At 43.4% G+C, this 26,434-nt stretch overlaps 1 protein-coding gene across 1 annotated transcript in view; it reads left to right on the top strand.

The window, feature by feature from the left end:
* The window catches only part of GALM (galactose mutarotase), a 72,757-nt gene that overhangs the window by 14,058 nt on the left and 32,265 nt on the right, over positions 1-26,434 (top strand). Inside the window, exons 3-4 of the mRNA XM_008980838.5 lie at positions 1,958-2,164; positions 9,993-10,074. Coding sequence (XP_008979086.3) covers positions 1,958-2,164; positions 9,993-10,074 — 289 coding nt within the window. The remainder of the gene's footprint in view (positions 1-1,957; positions 2,165-9,992; positions 10,075-26,434) is intronic.

Here is a 26,434-nt window from a genome sequence, read left to right as displayed (position 1 = left end):
ACAGGCCCCTTCATTAATCATCCCAGAGCTCTCTAAAAGGACTGGGAATCTCTGGCCAACTCATCCCCTGATAGTATAGAATAAGGGAACAGGCTCAGGATCCAGTCCAATGCTGTGCACTAACTGTGTGGCTTGGGGCAAGTGGTTTAGCTCACTGAGCCTCCATTCTGTCATTATTCAATGAGGATGATGGTATCTACTTTAAGTCTGCTTTAAGACAGATGAGATAATGTCTGTGAAGTTTCTAGCAGAGCATCCTGACTCATAATGGGTACCTGATAAATGTTGGTTTTCTCTTCCCTATAAGTGTAATCAATCTTAGGGCCTCTAGGACAAAGTTGAGAACAACCACTATGTTAATCCAAGATTCCAATTCCTATTTCCAAAAGCAAAAAGCTTTTTATTTACTTATTTATTTAGAGACAATGTCTTACTCTGTTACCCAGATGGTGCAGTGGTATGCACAATCTCAGCTCACTGCAGCCTCAACCTCCTGGGCTCACGTAATCCTCTCTTCTCAGCCTCCCAAGTAGCTGGGACTACAGGTGTGCACCACCACACCTAGCTAATTTTTAAAACTTTTTTTTTTTTTTAAGATGGAGTCTAATTCCATTGCCCAGGCTGGAGTGCAGTGGAGTGATCTCGGCTCACTATAACCTCCACCTCCCATATTCAAGTGATTCTCTGCCTCAGCCTCCCTAGTAGCTGGGTTTACAGGCGCCAGCCACCACACCAGGCTAATTTTTGTATTTTTAGTAGAGACTGGGTTTCACCATGTTGGCCAGGCTGGTCTTGAACTCCCAACCTCATGATCCACCCACCTCAGCCACCCAAAATGCTGGGATTACAGGCATGAGCCACTGCACCTGGCCTTTTTAACTTTTTTAGAGATGAAGTCTCACTATGTTGCTCAGGCTGATTTTGAACTGAACTCAAGCAATCCTCCTGCTTCAGCCTCCCAAAGTGTTGAGATTACAGGCATGAGCTGTTGCACCTGGCCCCCAAAACCTTTCAGAATAAGCTCTTCTTCATACTTTGTTTTTTTGCCAGTGTTAGAATCATATTTTCTAGAACAAGAAGAAACTTTGAGATAATTTCTTCAACCTCCTTGTTTGATGAAAGAGATTAATGCCTAGAGTCACACAATGAGCGAGGGACAAATGAGGCCCCCCTGAATCAGACTCCTGACTTGTGGGCTACAACTCTTCTTAATGGCACAGATGTCTTATTTGTTTTGAACTCTGACTAGGGAGCACAGAGAAACTTGCAGGGCTTTTAACAAATATTTGTATATGGTACCCCCCGGAGACAGGGGCTGATTTATTAAAGCTTTTTAGTACTCTCAGCAGATATTGCTATATGGCATTTAGCAGAGTGGTGCTCCAAGATAAAAAAAATCAAAGAAAAATCATCAAAGAAGAGGAGAGGAAAATATTGTAGATACACATGTATGTATAAATTTAGAGAAAAGAGAATGGGGAGTGTGAGTAGGTAGAGAAAACAAAAATTTGGAATAACTAAAATCCAGGGACTGGGTGCGGTCGCTCACGCCTGTAATCCCAACACCTTCAGAGGCCAATGCAGGCGGATCACTTGAAGTCAGGAGTTTGAGACCAGCCTGGCCATCATGGTAAAACTCCTTATCTACGAAAAATACAAAATTAGCTGGGCACAGTGGCTCATGCCTGTAATCACAGCTGCTCAGGAGGCTGAGGCTCAAGAATCACTTGAACCTGGGAGGTGGAAGTTGCAGTGAGCCGAGATCACGCCACTGCACTCCAGCCTAGACAACAGAGTGAGACCCTGTCTCAAAAAAAAAAAAATCCAAGCTACCATTCAAAAGTCTTAATTAATTGTAACCATTTTCCTTGTGAAATCAATTGCCTTTAAATATTGAAATGTGGCATTTAGCTTGAGGTTGGAGCAACTACACAACTTTGAAAACACTTTTTTCCAGGTGCTCTGGACCCCTCGGGTGCTGTCCAATGGCGTCCAGTTCTCACGTGTCAGTCCAGATGGTGAGGAAGGCTACCCCGGAGAGTTAAAAGTCTGGGTGACATACACCCTGGATGGCGGGGAGCTCGTGGTCAACTATAGAGCACAGGCTAGTCAGGCCACACCAGTCAATCTGACCAACCATTCTTACTTCAACCTGGCAGGCCAGGTAAGTGAACTTGTTTCCTCTTTCCTGCTTCGTGCTTTGTGGAATGTCCTGGGCTGTGGCTGGAGAGACCAGAGCAGTGTGGAATTGCTCTGACAATGAGATCACCCTCATGATGATGGAACCCCAGCAGAGGGCCTATAGTAGGTGCTCAATAAATGAAAATTATAGAGAAAGACAATGAGTACGTTGTACTGTTAAGAGAAGTATCTGTTTCCCGTTTGCTTCAGACAAGTAACTAGCTCTTTCAAGAACTCCCTCTCAGAATCTAACTGTAACATGTACTTACATTTGCCTCCCTTATCCCACTTCTACTCCCCCCAAATTTCTTCCAATTCAGGTGCCTCCCATGCTTGGAGCTTTGGAAATGGCCATGGCCCAGCTCCTTTAGCTATGCTGCCAATATGTGTGTGCTTCCCCTGTGAGCCTGCCAGCTCCTCTCAGGGGTTTGTGTGGGCCGGTCCTGCCCTGCACAGTACTGTGTCAAGAGCACTGGACTTGGATTTAGAAGATCCTTTTTTTTTTCTTTTTTTAGCTTAACAGGCATATTCTCAATTTCATGATAATAACACTACCTAATTTGTCAGCTGCTGTTATAAGCCCTTTATGAGGTTGTTGGTTAAGACACTAAAATCTGGCCAGGCACAGTGGCTCACATCTGTAATCCCAGCACTTTGGGAGGCCAAGGTGGGCAGATTACCTGAGATCAGGAGTTTGAGACCAGCCTGGCCAACATGGCAAAACCCCGTCTCTATTAAAAATACAAAAATAAGCTGGGTGTGGGGGTGGGTGCCTGTAATCCCAGTTACTTGGGAGGCTGAGACAGGAGAATCACTTGAACCTGGGAGGTGGAGGTTGCAGTGAGCTGAGATCCTGCCATTGCACTACAGCCTGGGCAACAAGAGTGAAACTCCATCTCAAAAAAAAAAAAAAAGGACACTAAAATCAACCCAGCGGAGGGATAAACCCCAGTGGGGGACCACTTGAAATGCCCACCTAAGAGTGGTGTAGAGCTTCTGAGAACCCCCCTGAGGGATCCCCTCATTCCCTCCTACAATGGTAACAATTTAGCTCATTGAGGAGACTATCATATCAGACAAGATAAAAAGCTTAACTGAACTCTGTAGATTATATCTATTACTTCCTTTTTATCTGAAGAACTCATCATTGTCCACTATATTTGACTCACTTTGGCATGATTTTCTACCGCAAGATGATGTTCACAGTCAGCCAGTAATATCTCACATTTTTATACTGTTTCAGGAGTTTGCTATGATCGGCTGGGTTCTGTTTTCTAGAATTTTCTCAAATTACAGAGTTAATTGGTTCTTGTAAAATTTCCAACGTTCTCCCTTTAGAAAAGTTGACCCTTCACTTGCATGTTCCTTATCTTCAGGAGCTGTCATCATCCTTCTTGAAATCTTAAAAACAAGGCTGGGTGCTGTGGCTCACACCTGTAATCCCAGCGCTTTGGGAGGCTGAGGCAAGTGGATCACCTGAGGTTAGAAGTTTGAGACCAGCCTGACCAATATGATGAAACCTTATCTCTACTAAAAACACAAATTAGCTGGACATGGTGGCGTGGGCCTGTGATCCCAGCTATTTGGGAGGCTGGGGCAGGAAAATCACTTGAACCTGGAAGGCAGAGGTTGCAGTGAGCCAAGATCCTGCCATTGCACTCCAGTCTGGGCAACAAGAGCAAAATTCCATCTCAAAAAAAAAAAAAAAAAAGCAAAGAAAAAAGAAATCTTAAAAACAAAACAAAAACACTCAGGCCTAAGAGGCTCTACTTTTAAAAATAAGTTCAGAAAGAAATGACAGAAATAGAACAAAGTATTGTTTTATATAGGTGATAAACTATGGTGATTATTCTTTTTTCTACATTTTTCATGCTTAGGACATCCTGTTTAATAATGGGGAAGGGGAGGCCGGGCACAGTGGCTCACGCCTGTAATCCCAGCACTTTGGTAGGCCGAGGCAGGTGGATCATGAGGTCAGGAGATCGAGACCATCCTGGTCAACATGGTGAAACCCCATCTCTACTAAAAATACAAAAAAAAAAAAAAAATTTAGCTGGGTGTGGTGGCACACACCTGTAGTCTCAGCTACTCAGGAGGCTGAGGCAGGAGAATTGTTTGAACCGGGGAGGCAGAGGTTGCAGTGAGCCAAGGTTGCGCCACTGCACTCCAGCCTGGCGCCGGGTGACGGAGTAAGACTCTGTCTCAAAAAAAAAAGAAAAAAAATAATAATAATGAGGAAGGGAGATCTAAAGGAATAAATTCAAAAATAGAAAGAAATTATGCATGCAATATTCCATCTGCTGATGTGTTCCAGTGAAGCTGACAATATGGGAATGTTAAGTTTACAGGCTTTTCACCACTCTTCCAATCTTGCAGGGACTTGGAGTGACAGGTATTTTTGAATCTCTTTTCAGAGGCTAAATAGTTTCCTAGATCATAGACCCCATTCAAAAGGGTGGTTAGCATAAATTTCCTTGTATATACCACAGGTTGAGTATGCTTATCCAAAATGCTTGGGGCCAGAAATGTTTTGGATTTTGGAGATTTTCGGATTTTGGAATATTTGCATTATATATACTTGTCCATTGAGCATTTCTAATCCAAAAACTTGAAATCCAAAATGCTCCAATGACTACTTCTGGGCATCATGTTGACACTCAAAAGCTCAGATTTTGGAGCATTTCAGATTTTGGATTTTCAGATTAGGGATGCTCAACCTGTATCTTAGTAAGTATAGCTTGAATCCAAAGCCACCAGCTTCAGATTCGAAGGTGGGTGGGGGCACCAGCCTTCTGAGGCACTCTGATAGCAGTGGATAATCACCAAGCCGGGCCTGGAGTCAAGGGCCTCTGCATCTTCAGAATATCTCTTACCGTACCTTGGGAAGCATTAACATACATCTCAAACTCTCCCCAGGGATATAGCGCAAAACCTGATATTTAAAATAATCAGCTCATCTTATACATTTTTGTTTTTTAATTTTAATGAGTGGTGTTTTTGTTCTACTTGGGCGCAAGCATTGTTCATCACTTCTCAGTTTGAGTGTTGGAGACCTGGGGAGGAGGGGAGAACTGGGTTTTTCATAGAATGTAAAAGTTACGTAGGTTACAAGTAATTTATTGTTTTGTTTTTTTCTGTTCCTTCTTGTGCCTAACACAAAACTGGGTTTGTTTGTTTTTTTTATTATTGAAACTTTACCTAAAGACCTGGGTGTGGTGGCTCATGCCTGTAATCCCAGCACTTTGGAAGGCCAAGGCAGAGCGTCACTGGAGCCCAGGAATTCAAGACCAGCTGGGCAACATAGCAAGATTCAGGCAGGGTGCGGTGGCTCATGCCTGTAATGCCAGCACTTTGGGAGGCCGAAGCAGGCAGATCACTTGAGGTCAGGAGTTTGAGACCAGCCTAGCCAACATGGTAAAACCCCGTCTCTATTGAAAATTTAAAAAATTAGCTGGGCGTTGTGGCACACACCTGTAATTCCAGCTACTGGGGAGGCTGAGACATGAGAATTGCTTGAACCCAGGAGGCGGAAGTTGCAGTGAGCCAAGATTGTGCACTGGACTCCAGCCTGGGTGACAGAGTGAGAATCCATCTCAATAAATAAACAAATAAATAAATAAATATAAACAAAGACAAACAAAAACAAAACGAAACGGAAACTTTACCTAAAGAGTTATGAAAGCATGTCTGGCGGAATTTGAGATGAAAAGCAATAACTGTGGCTCTGGTATGACCAAGTAGACATGTCATCAGGAACCCAGGTTCTTCCACTTCTCCATCTGCTTACTCAATATTTTGGCTTTTGTTTTCAGGCTTGTCCCCTCAGGGCCACCGCTCCAGGAATCACCTACTCATATAGTCATATCCAGAGACAAAAAGACCTATTCCTTTTTTCATATCTCCAATGTTCTCGCTTTTTTTTTTTTTTTTAATAGATGGGGTTTCACCATTGTGGCCAGGCTGGTCTTGAACTCCTGACCTCATGATCCATCCATCTCGGCCTCCCAAAGTGCTGGGATTACAGGCGTGAGTGACCACGGCCAGCCATGTTCTCTTTTTTTTGAGACAAAGTCTCGCCCCTGTCACCCAGGCTGAAGTGCAATGGCTCCAGGGGTCACTGCAACCTCCGCTTCCCGGTTCAAGTGATTCTCCTCCCTTGATCTCTCCAGTAGCTGGGATTACAGGTGCTACCACCATGCCCGGCTAATTTTTTGTGTCTTTAGTAGAGATGGGGTTTCACCATGTTGGGCAAGCTGGTCTCGAACTCCTGACCTCACAATCCACCCGCCTCAACCTCCCAAACTGCTGGGATTACAGGTGTGAGCCACTGCACCCTGCCCTAATGTTCTCTTTTTAAGAAAAAGCAAAACCTTTCCTAGAAGCCCTCCAGCCAACTTTCTCTGACTTCTCATTGGCCAGAAGTATGGCCTATGCTCTTCCTAACCCAATTGCCAGCAAGGGAATTAGGCCACCATGATTGGCTTAGACCAGTCAAAATTCACTCTCTGGGAATGGAGAGGGAGGTCCCCTTCCCTGAATATCAGAATATCTGGTCTAGCATAGGATACATCAGCAAGCCCGATTTCTGCCTGGGGGCAGGGAGTTGCTGGTAAAGGAGCTGCTATGGCTTGTGGGTAGGAACTCACAGTGCCCGTACCCTCCTGCTAGAGGCGATGAAAGCTGAGTTATGGCTGTGGTAGTGACCCTGCACAACAAAGTCTTTAAAGTCCCCTGCAAATCATAATGGACTCTGTAAATGGTTAATGTTACAAATGAGTAGCAGCCAAGCAAAGTTAACCGAAACTAACACTGAACCCAGAGATGGGCCCCAAGGTCTGTTTGTGAATCATTTCTTGCCAAGTTTTCATCAACCTTGAAAGGAAATGATTCCAACGGTAATATTCCACCAGAGTAGATCATTACATTTTTCCAGCCTAGAAGAGTCATAAACCGAAGCATGCACCTAGTTAATGAAGGAATATTACTACCACTTCATGACCCAGTGACCATGAAGTGTGAGCCTGATGAATGTTTTTTCCTTCTCCTCCTGGGTTTCTTCCTAAATCTCAGACTCATCAGTTTATTTGGTGTATGATTTTCATGTTGATTCATTTCTCTAATGCTTAAAAAAAAAACCCAAAAAATGGAAATTTCTAAGCAGCTTTATTTATAATAGTAAAACACTGGAAATAACCCAAAAGTCTATCAACAGGAGAATGGACAAACAAATTGCAATAGAGTCATACAATGGAATACTGCTCAACAATATGAAGAAATATAACATGGATGGCCCCAGGAGCATTATGTTGTATGGAAGTAGCAAGGCACGAAAGAATATATACTGCATGGTTCTGTTTCTATGGAGGCAGGCACCTAGGAAGCAGACTGAAGACCTGAATTAATGGAGAATGGCTTTGCCTCCTGTAGGCATCCCTCATTGGATGAAATTAGAGAGTCTGTGTTCTTCCAGGCATAATTATTTGTGCACAGGAAGTATGTGGGTTCTCTGGTCCATCTGGGTCTCTGTCCATCTGGGTTCTCCTCTTCTGACAAGCTTCAGCTTTGTATGTGGCCTGCAGCTCCTAGTTTAGTGCCACCAAAGCCTTGAACCCAACTTTGGCACCCCCTGTCTGGGCTGACCCAAAGCCCACCGTTTGGGGCAGGAAAATAGGGTAGTCCCAAATTCTCTTCCTCTCCCACAGAGGCAGGGGCATCCTCTCCCATAGTCCCAGGGGCATCCTCTCCCCCAGTCCCAGGGGCATCTTCGAATGCTGGCACCAGCCCAAGGCATGAGAGGATGGCAGGAGAGAGAGCCACACAGAAGAGACATCCCCTCTATTCTAGACCTGCTCTAGGCAGGAGTGCAAACCCTCTCCCGTCTTGGACCTGCTGCTCCAGCTCAGAACAGGAACCAAACAAGCTGTAGGAAGTGCAGAGAAGAGGCCTCTGCCCTGGCCTTGTCCCCCACCCACTCCTACCCTTGCCCACTATGCACCCACTGTAGAATACAAGAGCATCATAGTTTCTCTGGCCGGGCATGGTGGCTCAAGCCTGTAATCGCAGCACTTTGGGAGGCCAAAGCAGGCGGATCATTTGAGGTCAGGAGTTTGAGACCAGCCTGGCCAACATGATGAAACCCTGTCTCTACTAAAAATACAAAAATTACTCTGGCATGGTGGTGGGTGCCTGTAATCCCAGCTACTCAGGAGGCTAAGGCAGGAGAATTGCTTGAACCCTGCAGGTGGAGGTTGCAGTGACCCAAGATTGCACCACTGCACTCCAACCTGGGCAACACAATGAGACTCATTGTTGCCTCAGAAAAGAAAGAGAATCATAGTTTTTCATAAACAGCCTACTGGTAGTGTAATTAAATCAGTTTCTGTCATGTTTAGATATGCATTCTCAAGGTCTCTAAAATCTTGGCCTTTCTTCTCAGAATGACTTGGTTTGATTGTGTGGAGCAGTCTTTTGGACCATAGAATCTGTTTCCAGGTAACCTGCCCTAACCCTGTCTCAAAAAAAAAAAATCAGCTGGACACGGTCTCTCATACCTGTAATCCCAGCCTCCCAAAGGAGGCTGAGATGGGTGGATCACCTGAGGTTAGGAGTTTGAGACCAGCCTGACCAACGTGGTGAAACCCTGTCTCTACTAAAAATACAAAAATTAGCTGGGTGTGGTGGTAGGCGCCTGTAATCCCAGCTACTTGGGAAGCTGAGGCAGGAGAATAGCTTGAACCTGAGAGGCTGAGGTTGCAGTGAACTGAGATCACATCATTGCACTCTAGCCTAAGTGACAAGAACAAAACTCCATCAAAAAGAAAGAAAGAGAGAGAGAGAGGAGAAAGAAAGAAAGAAAGAAAGAAAGAGAGAGAGAGAGAGAGAGAGAAAGAAAGAAAGAGAAAGAAAGAGAAAAAGAAAGGAGGGAAGGAAGGAAGAAAGAGAAAGAAAGAAGAAAGAAAGGAAGAAAGAAAGAAAGAGAAAGAGAAGAAAAAGAAAGAAAGAAAGAAACATTCATGTGTAAAGTATTTGCACAGCACAACATGCCTTTACTAAACATGCCTTTACTAAAGGACCTTGGAAAATGTAGTGACATCATTAGCCTAATTTTAAACCAAAGGAAATGAGATTCTACAAGGTTGCATATATTCCCTGGGACCAATCAGGAAGGGCTGGAACTAGACCCCAGGCCTTCTGACACTAGCCTAACACTAGTACTAACACAGTACTTCTTGCACTAGCCTTTGACTCCCCAGAAAAGGGCAGGCTGCATCTTCACAGAGGAAGCGGACAAATTCTCAAAAGTAGGAACCACAGTTCTGACCCCTGGGGTTCTATCATGGAGCAGAGAGTGGGGCCTCTACATGGAAACTAGGCCAGAGAGAAGTGCCAGATGCACCCCCAGGAGTGAGCCTGGAGCAGTGCCCTGACCTCTTAGGATGCGTGTATTCCTGGTTACCAGCCCTTGCCCTTCTGTTTGCCTGGCATGTGCGAAGAGTAGAAGAAATACCTCCACTAATAAAGCAAGGTCCAAGAGGCTTTCAAGCCACTGTGGTCTCTGACTTTTCACCTTCATCTTCTATTTAGAAAAGAAAATGTGTGCATACTTGAAAGTTTCTTCCAAACGTACCTGTTGCTATTTTGAGGCCTTATCTACCTACACTTAAATGATCATATTTAATCATTACCATGAGCCAAACAAGATTTTTAAAGTTTTTGTCAATACCTGAAAACATTTTTGCAAGAGAAGTTAAAAAGCGAATATATGAAATAAGACTAAGCAGAAAACCTTTTCTCCTCCCTTTTCCTCCCAGGGTTCTCCGAATATATATGACCATGAAGTCACCATAGAAGCGGACACGTATTTGCCTGTGGATGAAACCCTGATTCCTACAGGTTTGTGATTTAACTGTTTTGTGTTATGTGGGATCATGAATTGGCTCTCGAGGTCAAGACAGGACATTAGTGGAGAAAGTGGCGAAATCTTAATGAAGTCTATGTTTAGTTAATAGAATTATTCCAGTGGTAATTCTTCGTTTTGATATTTGTACTGTGTTTATATAAAATGTTAACATGAGGGAAAGCTGAGACAGAGATGCAGTGTTTTGACCACTTTTCTATAAGTCTAAAATTATTTCAAAATTTAGAAAAAATGGTGAGTAAGATAATACTTTACTGGGGCCGGGTGCCGTAGCTCATGCTTGTAATCCCAGCACTTTGGGAGGCCAAGGCGGGTCGATCACTTGAGGCCAGGAGTTTGAGACCCTCCTGGGCAACATGGTGAGACCCTGTCTTATTTTTTTTAAGATTAAATTTTTTTAATGCAAAAAAAATTATTTTAAAGTAAAAATCTAAATAAGTTTACTGGATACCTGTCTTATACTAGGTAACAGCTTTTGTTTTAGTTTGGCCTTTTTTTGGTGGCGGGGGGACAGGGTCTCACTCTGTTGCCCAGGCTGGAGTACAATGGCAGGATCTCTTGATCCCAGGAGTAGAAGGATGAAAAAAAAAATGGCAGGATCTCGAGTCACTGAAGCCTCAACCTTCCTGGACTCAGGTGATTCTCCCACCTCCACCTCCTGAGTAGTTGGGACCACAGGCACACGCCACCATGCCCATTGTATTTTTAGTAGAGACAGTGTTTTACCATGTTGCCCAGGCTGGTCTCAAAATCCTGGACTCAAGCAATCTGCCCTCCTCAGCCTCCCAGAGTGCTGGGAATACAGGCATGAGCCACCACCGCGCGGCCACTTTGGCCTCTTCAGTGGGTTGAGTTTCTAGCTGCTAGTTCAAACTTTTTACAAGGAAGAAAGGTAAGCATGTGAATCTGCATACCAAATAGCAATTTCAGTTAACAACAGGCATTAGAACTCCCATAAATATAGTGACTACGAAACTAATTGGAATAATAATGAAAAGTGGAGATCAGTTGGCTACAATTTTTGGCATCACCGTTTTTGAATATTTTCCTGGCTCCAGGGCTGAGTTTAAAGGCTTTTCTGTTTGTCTTAGTGGCATGTGTCATTTTGTGATATTTACATGACTCAACAGAAGGGCATAAGTAAGCTGGCCCATCTGGTCCTAGAGGCAAAATTACTGCCTTAGAACTATATGTTGTGAACTGCAAGGAAAACATAGTAGTAGCTGCTGTTTAATGACTGATAAGGAAGAAAGTGAACCAACGAGTTTATAAGTAGAGCTTATGAAATAAGTATATATTTATTTGTGTATATTTATAAAAGCTTCTTATACTATCCGGTTGAGTGTTGATCAGATGAAAATCACAACAACTCATAATTTATGCATTTAAAGGCCCTATAAAAGCCAAGTTATTTTACATGATTGTAAAACGTCATTGTGGCAAAGCACAACAGGGCTTAACATGCACTCTAATGGACCGTATAAAATTTGCATTCACTGGGTGTGGTGGCTCACACCTGTATTGCCAGCACTTTGGGAGGCTGAGGCAGAGGAGGATCACTTGAGCCCAGGAGTTCGAGACTAGACTGTGCAACACAGTGAGATGCCATCTCAACAACAAATGGACAAAAATTAGCCAGGCGTGGTAACATGCACATGGGGTCCCAGCTACTCAAGAGGCTGAAGCAGGAGGGTCTCTCGAGGAGTTGGAGGCTGTGGTGAGCCATGATCTCTGCTGCGTGCCACCCTGGGCAGCAGAGCAAGACCCTATCTAAAATAAAAAAAAACTAATTGGGAATATATGTATTATATATTTAATAGTTGTTTTTAAAAAAACAACCACCACAACAAAAAAAACTCCAAAAAGACCCAACTACCATTTATAATCACCATCTTTTCATTATTTAGGGCCAGGCACGGTGACTCCGGTGCTGTAATCCCAGCACTTTGGGAGGCCGAGGCAGGCAGATCACAAGGTCCAAAGTTTGAGACCAGCCTGCCCAATATGGTGAAACCCCGTCTCTACTAAAAATACAAAAAAATTTAGCCAGGCGTGGTGGTGCATGCCTGTAATTTCAGCTACTCAGGAGGCCAAGGCAGGAGAATTGCTTGAACCTGGGAGGCGGAGGTTGTGGTGAGCCAAGATCACGCTACTGCACTCCAGCCTGGGTGACAGAGCGAACTTTGTCTCAAAAAAAACCACAATATTTTAGTACCACAAAAGTGCGGACAAATTTAATCTCAGAATAAATAACAATTCTTTATATTGAATTTATATAGCTTTTAAAAAATATATAATATCACTTGGAGCCAATACTATAAAAAAATAAGTAGCAGATTATCCAAATGTATCTCAGTTTTCTGTGGACCAGTGAAAACGTTATCACTGACTCATAATTTCAAAATAGTCATTGATCTGAAAGGCCACTTCTAGCTCTTGCATTCTCTAATTCTATGAGGCTCCTAGTATGACATTTTACTGCTACTTCCACCACCCTTCAAATCCATTAGAGCTCTATTATTGATATAAATAAGTTGCTCATAAAAAATTTGTAATTCTCTCCTACCTATTCATACTTGAGCCAGACCTACATGTTACACCTGTTTGCCCAGTGACGCTTAAACAGAAATTATAGTATTGTTTTCTCTTTTCTCAGAATTCCTTAAGAAACAAGCTAATTGTCTGAGTCCTTTGAAGTGTCCTCCAAAAATGGGTGGTAACTGCTACCTTGAACTTCAGGAATGTAAGAATTCACATGTCTGGCCCACTTTCAACCAAGGGCAAATCTCTAGGAGCCCAGATTTTATCTAACTCTTTTTTTTTTTTTTTGTCATTTTTGTAGAGACAGGGTCTCCCTATGTTGCCCAGGCTGGTCTTGAACCCCTAGGCTCAAGTGATCCTCCCACCTGGGCCTCCCAAAGTGCTGGGATTACAGATGTGAGCCACCACACTGGGCCTCATGATTCTTAACACTGATCAAAAGCCCATGAGCTTAATTTTGAAAGAAGTCCAAAAGGCTTGCCCATCATTTGATCATTCAGAAGTGCCTTCCCTGTTCTGCTGGGCTCTCCAGGAGTTGGTAGTCTATGGGAAGGGTCAGCCAGAATTGTGTCCATTAATGTGGAAAATACCAGAATAGACATAACTAGGAGACTTGGCACAGAGGGCAAGCACTGCTGAGGGGGCTTCCAGATAGAGGAAATGAGAGTTAAATAAAACCTGGAAGGGAAAGTGGAAGTTTGCCAGGGAGTGAGGAGGAGAAAGGTATTCCAGATAAAGATGAACAAGCTTGGGCAGCACAAGAAACAGCAGGACTAGCCCAGGGAACTGCCATGCTTTTGAGGCAGAGCATTCAGGGCATAATTTTAGTGGCAGAGAGTGGATGGGTCTGGAGAGGTTGATGGGGCCATGTCAGATCTGCACCAGGCTCTGTGGAGCTGCAATCCCTAGGGTGGCCCTGGGGGGGCCCCAGGGTGGCCTGGAGCTCAAGGCCGATCTGAATAGCCAACTCACAGGTATACCTGAGTCCAGTGTCAAACTTCAGCGTGTTCTGCCAGAGCTGAACTGAACCATAAGGGCCACTTTCCTGAGATGTGCTGCAAGAACCTGTTAGACCAGGCCTGGTGTGGTGGCTAATGCCTGTAATCCCAGCAATTTGGGAGGTTGAGGTGGGTGAATCACTTGAGTTCAGGAGTTCGAGACCAGCCTGGCCAACATGGTGAAACCCCGTCTCTACTAAAATTCAAAACTTAGCTATGCATGGTGGTGGGCACCTGTAATCCCAGTTATTTGGGAGGCTGAGGCATGAGAATTGCTTGAACCTGGGAGGTGGAGGTTGCAGTGAGCCGAGATCACGCCGCCTGACTCCAGTCTGGGTGACAGAGCGAGATTCCATTTCCAAAAAAAGAAAAAGAAAAGAACCTGTTAGACCAGCCATACTCCATTAAGACTTCTCAAGGCCAGGCGTGGTGACTCACACCTGTAATCCCAACACTTTGAGAGGCTTCGGATCATGAAGTCAGGAGTTCAAGACCAGCCTGGCCAAGATGGTGAAACCCTGTCTCTCATAAAAATACAAAAATTAGCCAGGCATGGTAGCAGATGCCTGTAATCCCAGCTACTTGGGAGGCTGAGGCAGGAGAATCACTTGAACAAAAGACTTCTCAAAATAAATATGCAGTGTCTACAGACTGTGGTTTTGTTGAATTAAGAAAAAGAAGCTACTGATTATCTGTGAGATGAGGTGAAAATTTATGGTAATAGCTAATAATAATATATAATAGCTATTAATATTAAAAAATATATTATAGAATTTGTTATATATTATATAATATATAATTATATAATATATTATATTAACATATATTAATAATATATTATTAATAGCTATTATAAATATTAATATTACTAATAATAACTAGCTATTATTGTCAGGGAGGACTTCATAAATAATTCATACCATGAGCCCGTAAGGTAGATTCTGTTCATTTTTCTTTTTTAACAGATGTGAAAACTATAGAACAAGGAGTTTAAGTACCTTACGGAGGATAACCCAGTTAACAAGTTGGGGAAAGCTGGGCTTCATACAAGGCAGTCTGGTGTTAGAACTCAGGCTCTTAAGTAGACCTGCACTCCACAGATCTTACGATGTAGTTAGATGTCAAGAAGGTTTGGTGCCAGGCACGGTGGCTCACACCTTTAATCCCAGCCCTTTGGGAGGCCAAGGATTGGTTGAGCCCAGGAGTTCAAGAGCAGCCTGGGCAACATAGGGAGACCCCATTAATAACAAAATAATTTTTAATTAGCCAGAAGTGTTGGTGCACGCCTGTGGTCCCAGCTGTTTGGGAGGCTGCAGTGAGCTGTGATCGTGCCACTGTACTTCAATGTCAGTGACAGAGCAAGACTCTGTCTCAAAAAAAAAAAAAAAAAAAAGAAGATGATGATGATGATTTGGGAGGTAGGGGAGAGGCAGAAAGGATCAAGGAAAGAAAGAAAAGTAAATTAATTTCTTTACTATATAAATAGGCAAGTGCAACATAGTCAAGAAATGGGAAGTAAGCCAAAAACCAAGAACAGATTTTGCCAGGCTTTTGCCATTGTCAGTCCTCAGCTCTCTTGTCACCTTTCGTACAGGGAGTCTCCTCAGTCCTCTCCTTATCTCCACCTTGCTGCTTCCTCCCTTCAATTTATTTCTACTTTTCTGCAAAGAAAACAGGAAACCAAGTTTGTTTAAATTAAATATGACAAAGGGAGAGAGAGAAAGAGGATGAAAGGAAAGGATAAAGGGAAGGAGGGAGAGGTTTTCTTGAAATGAAAGAGCATGAATTTAAGTGTCTGGCCTTGTTAGCCTGACAAGAAAGGGAGAGTCAAGGGAAAGTCACCTCAGAGGTCACTGTCCTGTTGCAACATACGGTGTTCGTGACAGATCCCTTGCCTTTCTGGTTCTTGGTTTTCTCATCTGCAAAATCTTGTTATGACCAAGTTGTGTTGTAAGTTCACTTCCTATAAGTGTGTATGTTGGTTATCTCTGTTGAAGATGATAAAAAGTCACCTTCAGTAGAAAATTTACAAAGAGGCCGGGCATGGGCGCACGCCTGTAATCCCAGCATTTCGGGAGGCAGAGGCGGGTGGATTTTTGAGCCCAAGAATTCGAGATCAGCCTTGGCAACACGGTGAAACACAATAATTAACAAAAAATGCAAAAATTAACCAATCTTACAAATCAGTCTCAAAATTAATAGATTAAGTAAATAAATAGATTAAAATTTCAAAAAAAATTTACAAACATAGTCAAAGAAAAGCTGTACCACTTACAGGGTGGTGTTCGGCTATCTGGAGCAGTCCCTCATGGTGAGTGCCTAATTTATCCAGGAGAGATGCCAGGTAATGAGTTCATTTTAGACCCTCTGCTCTACCTGGCTTTCCCTGAGGCTGCTGCTTGGGTGTGCTGAAAGTCTCAGAAGTCAACAGTAGAAAACTTCACTAAAACAGCTTTGGTCTTTTTGCTTATGAATTACTTTTACTCTGTACATCAGTTATTTTTCTCTCCATCCTAGTCTTCTGTTTCCCACCCCAAATCCCTGTTTATGTGTTTGGTTTTTGTTTGTTTGGGTTTTTTTTGAGATAGAGTCTCACTCTGTTACCCATGCTAGAGTGCAGTGGCTTGATCTCAGTTCACTGTGGCAACCTCCACCTTCCGGGTTCAAGTGATTCTCCTCCCTCTGCCTCCTGAGTAGCTGGGACTACAGGCTCACATGCCACCATGCCGGACTAATTTTTGTATTTTTAGTAGAAACAAGGTTTCACTATGTTGGCCAGGCTGGTCTCAAACTCCTGGCTTCAAGCCATCCACTTGCCTTAGCCTCCCAAAATGCTGGATTACAGGCGTGTTTGTTTTTTAAATCTCTCTTCCGGGCCAGGCATGGTGGCTCAAGCCTGTAATCCCAACACTTTGGGAGGCTGAGGTGGGCGGATTATGAGGTCAGGAGATCGAGATCGTCCTGGCTAACACGGTGAAACCTCATCTCTACTAAAAAATACAAAAAACTTCTGCCTCCTGGGTCAAGCAATCCTCCTGCCTCAGCCTCTTGAGTAACTAGAATTACAGGCACACACTACCACGCCCAGCTAACTTTTATGTTTTTAGTAGAGACGTGGTTTCACCATGTTGGCCAGGCTGGTCTCGAACTCCTGATCTCAAGTGATCCACCCTCTGTGGCTTCCCAAAGTGCCGGGATTATGGGCATGAGCTACCTCACCCAGCCCCCAAGAACTCTTTAAATGCACCTGGTGTCACAAGAACAAATAACTAAACCGTATCTGAAAAAAATGGCTCACGTGGGGAAATTTGTGGTGGATTTGGGGAAACTTAGGGGAAATTTTAAACATGAGACCTTTTGTCAGATCACCTGCATTCCTCGGATTCTGTGTGGGTTTGTCGCAGATGCTTGATGTGACAAACTGCACGGCTTCTACCGCTTCATTTGATCAGCCTCCCGTTTCAGCCCAGTCCTGCAGGGTTGCTTCTCAGATCGTATCTTTCTGCAAGACAAAGATGTTTTCGTAGTCTCTCTCTGACTTCCCGTTTTGTGGCTATTAATTTATACTTATATGTTTTTCAACTCCTTATTTTTATATTCTCTTCATGAAAGCTTTAACCTGTGCTGTTCTTGAGGGAAATACTGATGCATATCTAAACTTGAGGGGTGTTTTTCACCCTGGCTGCAGACACTCAGTAAATAATTTTTCAGGTGATGGGAAAACCCATCATCATGAGAAAGTACAACTTTTATTTTGCAGTAACTGTGAAAACTGTGGCCATGGTGCTCAGTAAAAGGGTACCTTCCCCCTGTAGGTGTTTGGGGAGGAGTGAGGTCCTATTCCCCATTTTGTTAGTAACTTGCTTACGGCTGGGAAATTGTCAACTAGAAAGGAAAGAGATACCGTGGTATGCAGTTACAGGGAGTTGGACGGAGCAAGTGCAAGACAAAGAAATTCCCTCAAGTCTTAAATGCAGAGCTGGCATTTAGACCTGTACACCAGGGAGGACCCACAAACCTCTGGCTGCCATGAACATCTGTTTTGCCCCTGCCTTCTTCCTGTTGGCAATTTTGGGTTTTGGGGTTTTTTGTAGACAGTCTCACTCACCAGGCTAGAGTGCAGTGGTGCAATCTTGGCTCACTGCAGCCTCTGCCTCCTGGGTTCAAGTTGTCCTCTTGCCTCAGCCTCCCAATTAGCTGGAACTAGAGGTGTGTACCACCATGGCCTGCTAATTTTTGTATTTTTAGTAGAGATAGGGTTTCACCATGTTGCCCAGACTGGTCTTGAACTCCTGACCTCTAGTGATGCGCCCACCTCAGCCTCCCAAAGTGCTGGAATTACAGGTGTGAGCCACCGTGCCCAGCCTGTTGGCAATTTTGGAGACATGTAAAATGTCTGCAGCCCTGGCCAGACGCGGTGGCTCAAGCCTGTAATCCCAGCACTTTGGAAGGCCAAGGTGGGCCAATCACCTGAGGTCGGGAGTTCAAGACCAGCCTGACCAACATGGAGAAACCCCATCTCTACTAAAAATGCATAATTAGCCAGCTGTAGCGGTGCATGCCTGTAAGCCCAACTACTCTGGAGGCTGAGGCAGGAGAATCACTTGAACCTGGGAGGTGGAGGTTGCGGTGAGCCAAGATCGTTCCTTTGCACTCCAACCTGGGCAACAAGAACAAAAATCCATCTAAAAGAAAAAAAAAATCTGCAGCCCTTTCAGCCAGTAAAACACAGAAGACTGTGTTAGGTGGCTTCTCCATTCTCCCTTTTTCTCTGCTCTTATATTAAAGGGCTCTCCTTTTCCCAAGCCCAGTGGAAAAGCCTCAGCAAGCATGGAGGTATCAGAAGCCTCCAAAGGGGCCCCATCAAGTAATTCCAGTTCACCCCAGTGGCAGTTCCTGCCATCCTGTCCATCCTGGAGGCTTCCTAATGCAGGCAGATAATATCCTTGGTGTGCTGTTAGTCTGGAAGACTCCCTCTTCTTTGCTCTTCTGTTTGAGAAAAAAAAATGACTGGGTGCGGTGGCTCACACCTGTAATCCCAGCACTTTGGGAGGCCTAGGCAGGTGGATCACTTGAGGTCAGGAGTTTGAGACCAGCCTGGCCAACATGGTGAAACCCCATCTCTACTGAAAATACAAAGGTTAGCCGGGCATGGTGGCAGATGCCTGTAATCCCAGCTACCCAAGAGTCTGAGACAGGAGAAATCACTAAACCTGGGAGGCAGAGGTTGCAGTGAGCCAAGATCATACCACTGCACTGCCGCCTGGGCAACAGAGCAAGACTCTGCCTCAAAAAGAAAAGAAAAAGTCTGTTAAATAAATGAATAGAACTCATCACCTAACTTCTAAAGCTACTTCTCTGGATGAAATTCCGGGCAGTCGGGAGTCAGCAGTGGTGTGTTGAATGCGTGGCTCTTGCTCACAGGTGCTTCTTCCTGTCCCATGGCAGGCGGCGCCAACAGAAGGCTTCTGCTAGGTTGAGAGCTCCTTTTACCCATGGACCACCAGCAAAGTGTGCAGCTACACTGTCAGGCTGTGTTTGCCTGTTAACAGTTAGTTTAGCTTGCGTCTTCAGAGCAATTGTTCTTAGCTACTTTAAAAAAAAAGTGACACCCATAAAGCATTTGCTGCTCTGTAGGATGAGAGCTCACTCTATTGACGGAGCATTTGAGACCCTCTGGCTTGTGTTTTCTGTGTTTATTGTTGTCAGCGCTGTTCCTGTAGTTTCCTAGAAGTAGAACTCCCAGAAGCTGTTTCCCAAAGAGGACAGGGATATAGATTATGGATGTCCAGAGACAGAACACTTCAGTGCCAGATCCCTGTGCTGCTATGTCAGACATTTGTTTATTTATTATTTGTGGGTTTTGTTTTGTTTTTTTTGAGATGGGGTATCTGTGTTACCCAGGAGATCTTGAACTCTTGAGCTCAAGGAATCCTCCCACCTCAGCCTCCTAAAGTGCTGGAATTACAGGCATGAACCACCATGTTCAACTGTTATTATTATTATTATTATTATTATTTTGAGATGGAATTTTGCTCTTGTTGCCTAGGCTGGAGTGCAATGGCACAACCTTGGCTCACTGCAACCTCTGCCTCCTGGGTTCAAGTGATTCTCCTGCCTCAGCCTCCCAAGTAGCTGGGATTACAGATGCCTGCCACAACACGCAGCTAATTTTTATATTTTTAGTAGAGACAGGGTTTTACCATGTTGGCCAGACTGGTTTCAAACTTCTGATCTTAGGTGATCTGCCCACCTCGGCCTCCCAAAGTGCTGGGATTATAGGCATGAGCCACTGTACCCAGCCCCAGCTGTTATTGTTTTTAATTGATACCTAATTCTTCTACATATTTACAGGGTACAGTGTGATATTTTGATATATTTACAATGTATAAGGATCAAATCAGGGTAACTAGCATATCTATCACCTCAAACATTTATTATTTCTTTGTGTTGGGACATTTGAAATCTGCTGTTCTAGCTATTTGAAAATATACAATAAATTATTGTTAATTATAGTCACCCTATAGAATTTTAGAGCACTAGAACTTATTCCCCCTATCTAGCTATACTTTTGTAACCATTAAACAACCTTTAGGTCATGCTTGGTGGCTCACACCTGTAATTCCAGCACTTTGGGAGCCTGAAGTGGGCGGATCACCTGAGGTCAGGAGTTCAAGACCAGCCTGGGCAACATAGCAAGACCCGTCTTTAAAAAAAAAAAAAAAAGAAAAAAAGAAAGAAAAGAAAAGAAAATTGAAAATTTTCTTCATTGATCATTTAGGAGCATACCGTTTAATTTCCTTGCATTTGTATGATTTCAAAAGTTCCCCTTGTTACTGAGTTCTAGTTTTATTACCTTGTGGTCAGGAAAAATACTTGATATAATTTCATTATTTTAAATTTGTTGAGACTTGTTTTGCGTCCTAACATATGGTCTATTCTGGAGCATGTTTCTTGTGCTGATGAAAGAATGTGTTTTCTGCATTGTTGGATGAAATGTTCTATAAATGTCTCTTTGTTAGTTTAAAATGCAGAGTTGGGGGGGGTGTTTGTTTGTTTGTTTGTTTTTGAAATGGAGTCTTGCTCTGTCGCCCAGGCTGGAGTGCAATGGCAAGCTTTTGGCTCACCGCAACTTCTGCCTCCCAGGTTCAAGCTCCTGCCTCAGCCTCCCAAGTAGTCGGGATTACAGGTGCATGCCACCACGCCTGGCTAATTTCTTTGTATTTTTAAGTAGAGATGGGGTTTCACCATGTTGGTCAGACTGGTCGTAAACCCCTGACCTCATGATACGCCTGAGTCAGATTCCCAAAGTGCTGGGATTACAGGCATGAGCCACCTTGCCTAGCTGGTTTTTTTTTTGAGACAGGGTCTTGCTCTGTTGCCCAAGCTGGAGTGCAGTAGCATGATCTCAGCTTACTGCAACTTCCACCTCTCAGGTTTAAGCAATTCTCGTGCCTTAGCCTCCCAAGTAGCTGGGATTACAGGTACCTGCCACCACACCCAGCTACTTTTTAGTAGAGACGGGGTTTTACCATGTTGGCCAGACTGGTCTCGAACTCCTGGCCTCAAGCGATCTGCCCGCTTAGGCCTCCCAAAGTGCTGGGATTACAGGTGTGATCCAGCCTAAAGTGCAGTTTAAATCTGGTGTTTTCTTGTTGATTTTCCGTCTAGATGATCTGTTCAGTGCTGAGAATGGGGTGTTAATTCCCCAGGTATTATATTGGAGTCTATCTCTCCCTTTAGATCTAATAATATTTTCTTTATATTATATATCTGGGTGCCCCAGTGTTGGGTGTATATATGTTTAGAATTGTTACATTCTCTTGCTGAATGGATTCCTTTATCATTATATAATAACCTTTGTCTTTTTTTTAAATTGTTTTTGATTTAAAGTCTGTTCCATCTGATACAAGTATAGCTGCCTTGCTTGCTTTTGGTTTCTGTTTGCATGGAATATCTTCTTCCATCATTTCAGTCTATGTGTGTTTTTATAGATGAAGTGAGTTTCTTGTAGGCAACCTATAGTTGGGCCATGTGTTTTAATCCATTCAGCCAGTCTATATATTTTAAGGAGGGAAATTTAATCAATTTACGTTCAAGATTATTATTGATAGGGGAGAACTTCAGTTATTTTGTTAATTATTTTCAGGGTTTTTTTTTTTCTTAATATATCCTTTGTTCCTTTCTTCCCCTCTTATTGTTCATTCTTGTGACTTGGTAGTTTTCTGTAGTGATAAAGTTTGATTCTTTTCTCCTTCTCTTTTGTGTATCTGCTCTACCAGTGAGTTTTATACTTTTTTGTCTTTACTTGATAGTAATTATCATTTCACTTCCAGACGTAGGACTCCCTTGAGCATTTCTTGTAAGGTTGGTCTAGTGGTGATGAATTCTGTCAGTTTTTGCTTGTCTGAGACATGTGAGACATTTAGTTTCAGGACCTGATTCGAGCGCCCTGCTCTGTGGCAACAAGGAGAAACCGATCCCTGGTACCCTGCTTAGGTACTGAGCCAGGGAGATGTGAGCAGATGAGAAAATCAAACCCTTCTATTTTGCCAGGGATTAATTCATTCCCAGGATTGTAAATATTACATTTCACCTTTCGCCTTATAGAACTGTGAGATTAGGTGAGCTGGGCAGGCTGCCCAGCACGAGATTATGATGTATACAACATAGTGCACTACTAAGGAGATGTCTTTAAAGGCATTTATAGCCTATAGCTTTTTTTTCCTCTTAATTTTTATGCTCTTTATTTATAGTAGTGGATAAGGAGTTAAGGAAGCAAAAGTGAGTGCTTTGACTAGGTCTTTTGCCTTTTAAAGTAACATTAGTAAAATCCCCTCTTCTTTTATATACTTATAAAATTTACCCAATTCACTCTGTCCCCCAGCCCATCTGTGTTCACTTGCTGTTCTTGCTGCTCTCAGTTTTTAAAAGCTTATTCTAAAATTACATGAAAGCAACCCCATTTTGACAAAATTAGAATTCTGGTAGGAAAGGCTTACGACGAGGCTGTGGAGAGAGGTCCAGCAGGACTTTTGTATTTTATTTCAACCTCTCTCGGTTAAACCTACGATTTGGTAGATGATGTAATTACCTCCCTAGGACAGGTCTGTATCTCTGCCTTGGAGAAATAACAAAGTCCAAAGTAGTCTCCTGGTTCGAAGATGTTGCAAATGAAGGCTGTTTTGATCTTTATGTACTAGCATTTGGGTTTTAATCTTTCTGGAGCTCCTGACAGAAAGTTCCTTTAAATTTTTTATATAATTCTAAAATTTTGGACATATTTATTTCAAGCATCTGTCAATATCCTTACTCTTTCCACTCTATTCCCCACTGCCTTCTTGAGTCATTAGGTCCCACTGATTTTTAACTCCTAAATATTTCTCAAATCTGTTTCCTCAGTATGTATTGTTGGTTATGTAACTCCATCTCTATTGTCACTGTGCTGCTTTAGACTATCTTTTCTTGTCTAGATCAGTGCTTGGCTTATATTATGAGCCTCATAAAGTGGGATCAATGAATGAATGATTCATAATCTGGACAACTGCGCTCTAACACCTAACTGAAAAAAAATTATCTTAAGATCTGTCTTCCCTGTAAAACCATCTATCTAAAATGCAAGTCTTACTTTGATAATCTCCAGCTTAATAAACCTCTTAGATGGCTCCCAGGCCTCCTCAAAACCGTCTCTCATTTCATTGACCAAAAAAATAAAAATTTAAAAATTTTAAAAATAAAAATTTAAGAAAATTGAGCATTTCACTGGTCAAAAAAACAGAAACAAAAATGATCTCTGAGCATGCCTTACTCTCAACCAACCCTGCTGTGCATCCCTCTCCTACCCCCAGCCTGCAGGGACCACCCAATAACCTGTTCTTTGCTACATAACTCCCACTCTCCTTCTCCAAGACTCATACTTTCCCCTTAGAAACTTTTCCCCCCACTTCTTGGAAACAGTAGATTTCTTTCTTGCTTATGGTTTTTGTAATGACATCCACCATTTAGAACTCATGGTGTGCCCAAGGCCCTGCTATCTGCCTCTCCACAGATCTTGCTCAGACAATCCATCAAGATTTAGTCACAGATCCAAAGTAGGGAGCTAGAAGGGAGCTTCAGGCTTGATCTCTTTGGGTGGAAGCTAGAAAACTAATCTATGCTGAACACAAAAATGAAGCTGAGTAATAGCCAACCCATACATCCTATGAATAATTATTCCTTTTTTTTAACCCCCAGCCAGCCTCTCCATAATCCTCTCACCTTCTGTCCTTCTTTTGTTTATTTATTTATTTATTTTATATAAAGACGGGGGTTTCACCATGTTGGTCAGGCTGGTCTTGAACTCCCGACCTCAGGTGATCTGCCCATCTTGGCCTCCAAAGTGCTTGGATTACAGGCATGAACCACCACACCCGGCCCTCTCCTTCTTTACATTTGATTTAAGCACAGTATTTTTTTTTTAGACAGTCTTGCTTTGTCATCCAGGCTGGAGTGCAGTGGTGTGATCTCAGCTCACTGCAACCTCTGCCTCCTGGGTTCAAGCGATTCTCCTACCTCAGCCTCCTACGTAGCTGGGACTACAGGCACATGCCACCACACCCAGCTATTTTTTCTATTTTTAGTAAAGACGTGGTTTCACCACATTCACCAGGTTGGTCTCGCACTCCTGACCTCGTGATCTGCCCGCGTCAGCTTCCCAAAGTGCTGGGATTGCAGGCGCTAGCCACCATGCCCAGCCTTAAACACAGTATATTAATTAACACAACACTGTGTGAGAACTGGGATTCAGAAAACCAAGATATAGGTCTCCGTTCTACCATCCACTATGCTGAGTCAGCCATGAAAACTCTCTGGGCCTCATTGACTGAATCTGTAAAATCTGACTTGTTAAGGATTATATTCATTGAACTCTGAGGTCTTGTCCATTTTTTACGCCCTGTTTCAAAGACCACGTGGAAACTCTAACCCAGATGTTCTTAACTAGGTTTCTTGTATGTCTGGGAAGATGATGAAAGAACTTCAAGGGGATCATGAGCTCTTTAAATTTTACGTAAAATCCAAGGCCAGACTCAGTGCGTCTGTAATTCCAGCACTTTGGAAGCATTGCCTAAGTTCAGGAATTCGAGATCAGCCTGGACAACATGGTGAAACCCCATTTCTATCAAAATACAAAAACATCAGCTGGTCGTGGTGGCACATGCCTGTAGTCCCAGCTACTAAGGAGGCTGAGGCACAAGAATTGATTGAACCTGGGAGGCAGAGGTTGCAGTGAGCCAAGATCATGCCATTGCACTCCAGCCTGGGAGACAAGGAGAAACTCTGTCTCAAAAAATTAATTAATTAAAAGAAATTCTGTGTAAAATCTTGTGCGAGCTGGCTGAATCATCTTGGCCCACAGAAGGAGTTTTCTTATCTTTTTTTCCTCTTTCAAGGTAAGGATAGTCTGTGGTTGCCCTATTTTATTTATTTATTTATTTTTATTTTATTTGAGATAAAGCCTCACTCAGGAGTTCAGTGGTGACAGCTCACTGCAACCTCCACCTCCCAGCTTCAAGCGATTCTCCTGCTCAGCCTCCTAAGTAGCTGGGATTACAGGCACGCAATACCATGCCTGGCTAATTTTTGTCTTTTTGGTAGAGACGGTGTTTCACCACGTTGGCCAGGCTGATCTCGAATTTCTGACCTCATGTCTGCCTGCCTCAGCCTCCCAAAGTGCTGAGATTACAGGCGTGAGCTACTGTGCCTGGCCTTATTTTATTTTTTAGAGACAAGGTCTCACTCTGTTATCCAGCCGGGAGTGCAGTGGCGCAATTACGGCTCACTGCAGTCTTGGCCTCCTGGGCTCAAGCGGTCATCCCACCTCAGCCTCTTGAGTAGCTAGGACCACAGGCACATCCCCCCATGCCCAGCTAATTAAAAAAAAATGTTGAGGCTGGGCACAGTGGTTCACGCCTTTAATCCCAGAACTTTGAGAAGCCAAGGCAAGAGGATTAATTTGAGTCCAGGAGTTCAAGAACCTGAGAAATACAGAGAGACCCCACTTCTACTATGAAAAAAAAAATCAGAAAATTAGCCAGGCCCAATAGCATTCACCTGTAGTGCTAGCTGTTTATGAGGCTGAGGCAGAAGACTGCTTGAACTCAGGAGTTCAAGGCTGCGTTGAACTATGATTATGCTACTGCACTCAGCCTGGGTGACACAGCAAGACCCTGTCTCCAAAAAACAAAAAGAAATAAGGCTACAGGTAAGAAAGTATTTGGATATCAGTAAAAGTAAAACTCATGACACTGGACCCTATGAAATGTGTTTACTCTAGAGCTGTTTATTTTATTTATTTATTTATTGAGACAGAGTCTCTGTCACTGAGGCTGGAGTGCAATGACACACTCTTGGCTCACTGTAAGTCCACCTCCCAGGTTCAAGCAATTCTCCTGCCTCAGACTCCCAAGTAGCTGGGATTACAGATGTGTGCCACCACACCCAGCTAATCTTTGTATTTTTAAGTAGAGACAGGGTTTCACCAGGTTGGTCAGGCTGGTCTTGAACCCCTGAGCTCGTGATCTGCCTGCCTCAGCCTCCCAAAGTGTTGGGATTACAGGCGTGAGCCACTGTGCCCAGCTTCCTAGAGCTGTTTATTGTATGATAGGTCCCGCCTAGATAGTATTTGAGGTTTAATGCAAAAACTCCAAGGACCTCTCTTGGTAGCAATGGTATTCTTTAAGAGGGCACACATTACTGAATCCTTCCTATAAAATCGTCACAAGATCCATTTTATGAGCCTCCAGAATCACTCCTGAAG

Source organism: Callithrix jacchus, chromosome 14 (assembly GCF_049354715.1).
Source record: "Callithrix jacchus isolate 240 chromosome 14, calJac240_pri, whole genome shotgun sequence".
Classification (NCBI taxonomy): domain Eukaryota; kingdom Metazoa; phylum Chordata; class Mammalia; order Primates; family Cebidae; genus Callithrix; species Callithrix jacchus.
The sequence above is the reverse complement of the archived record's forward strand: the minus strand, read 5'-3'. Positions and strand labels throughout refer to the sequence as shown.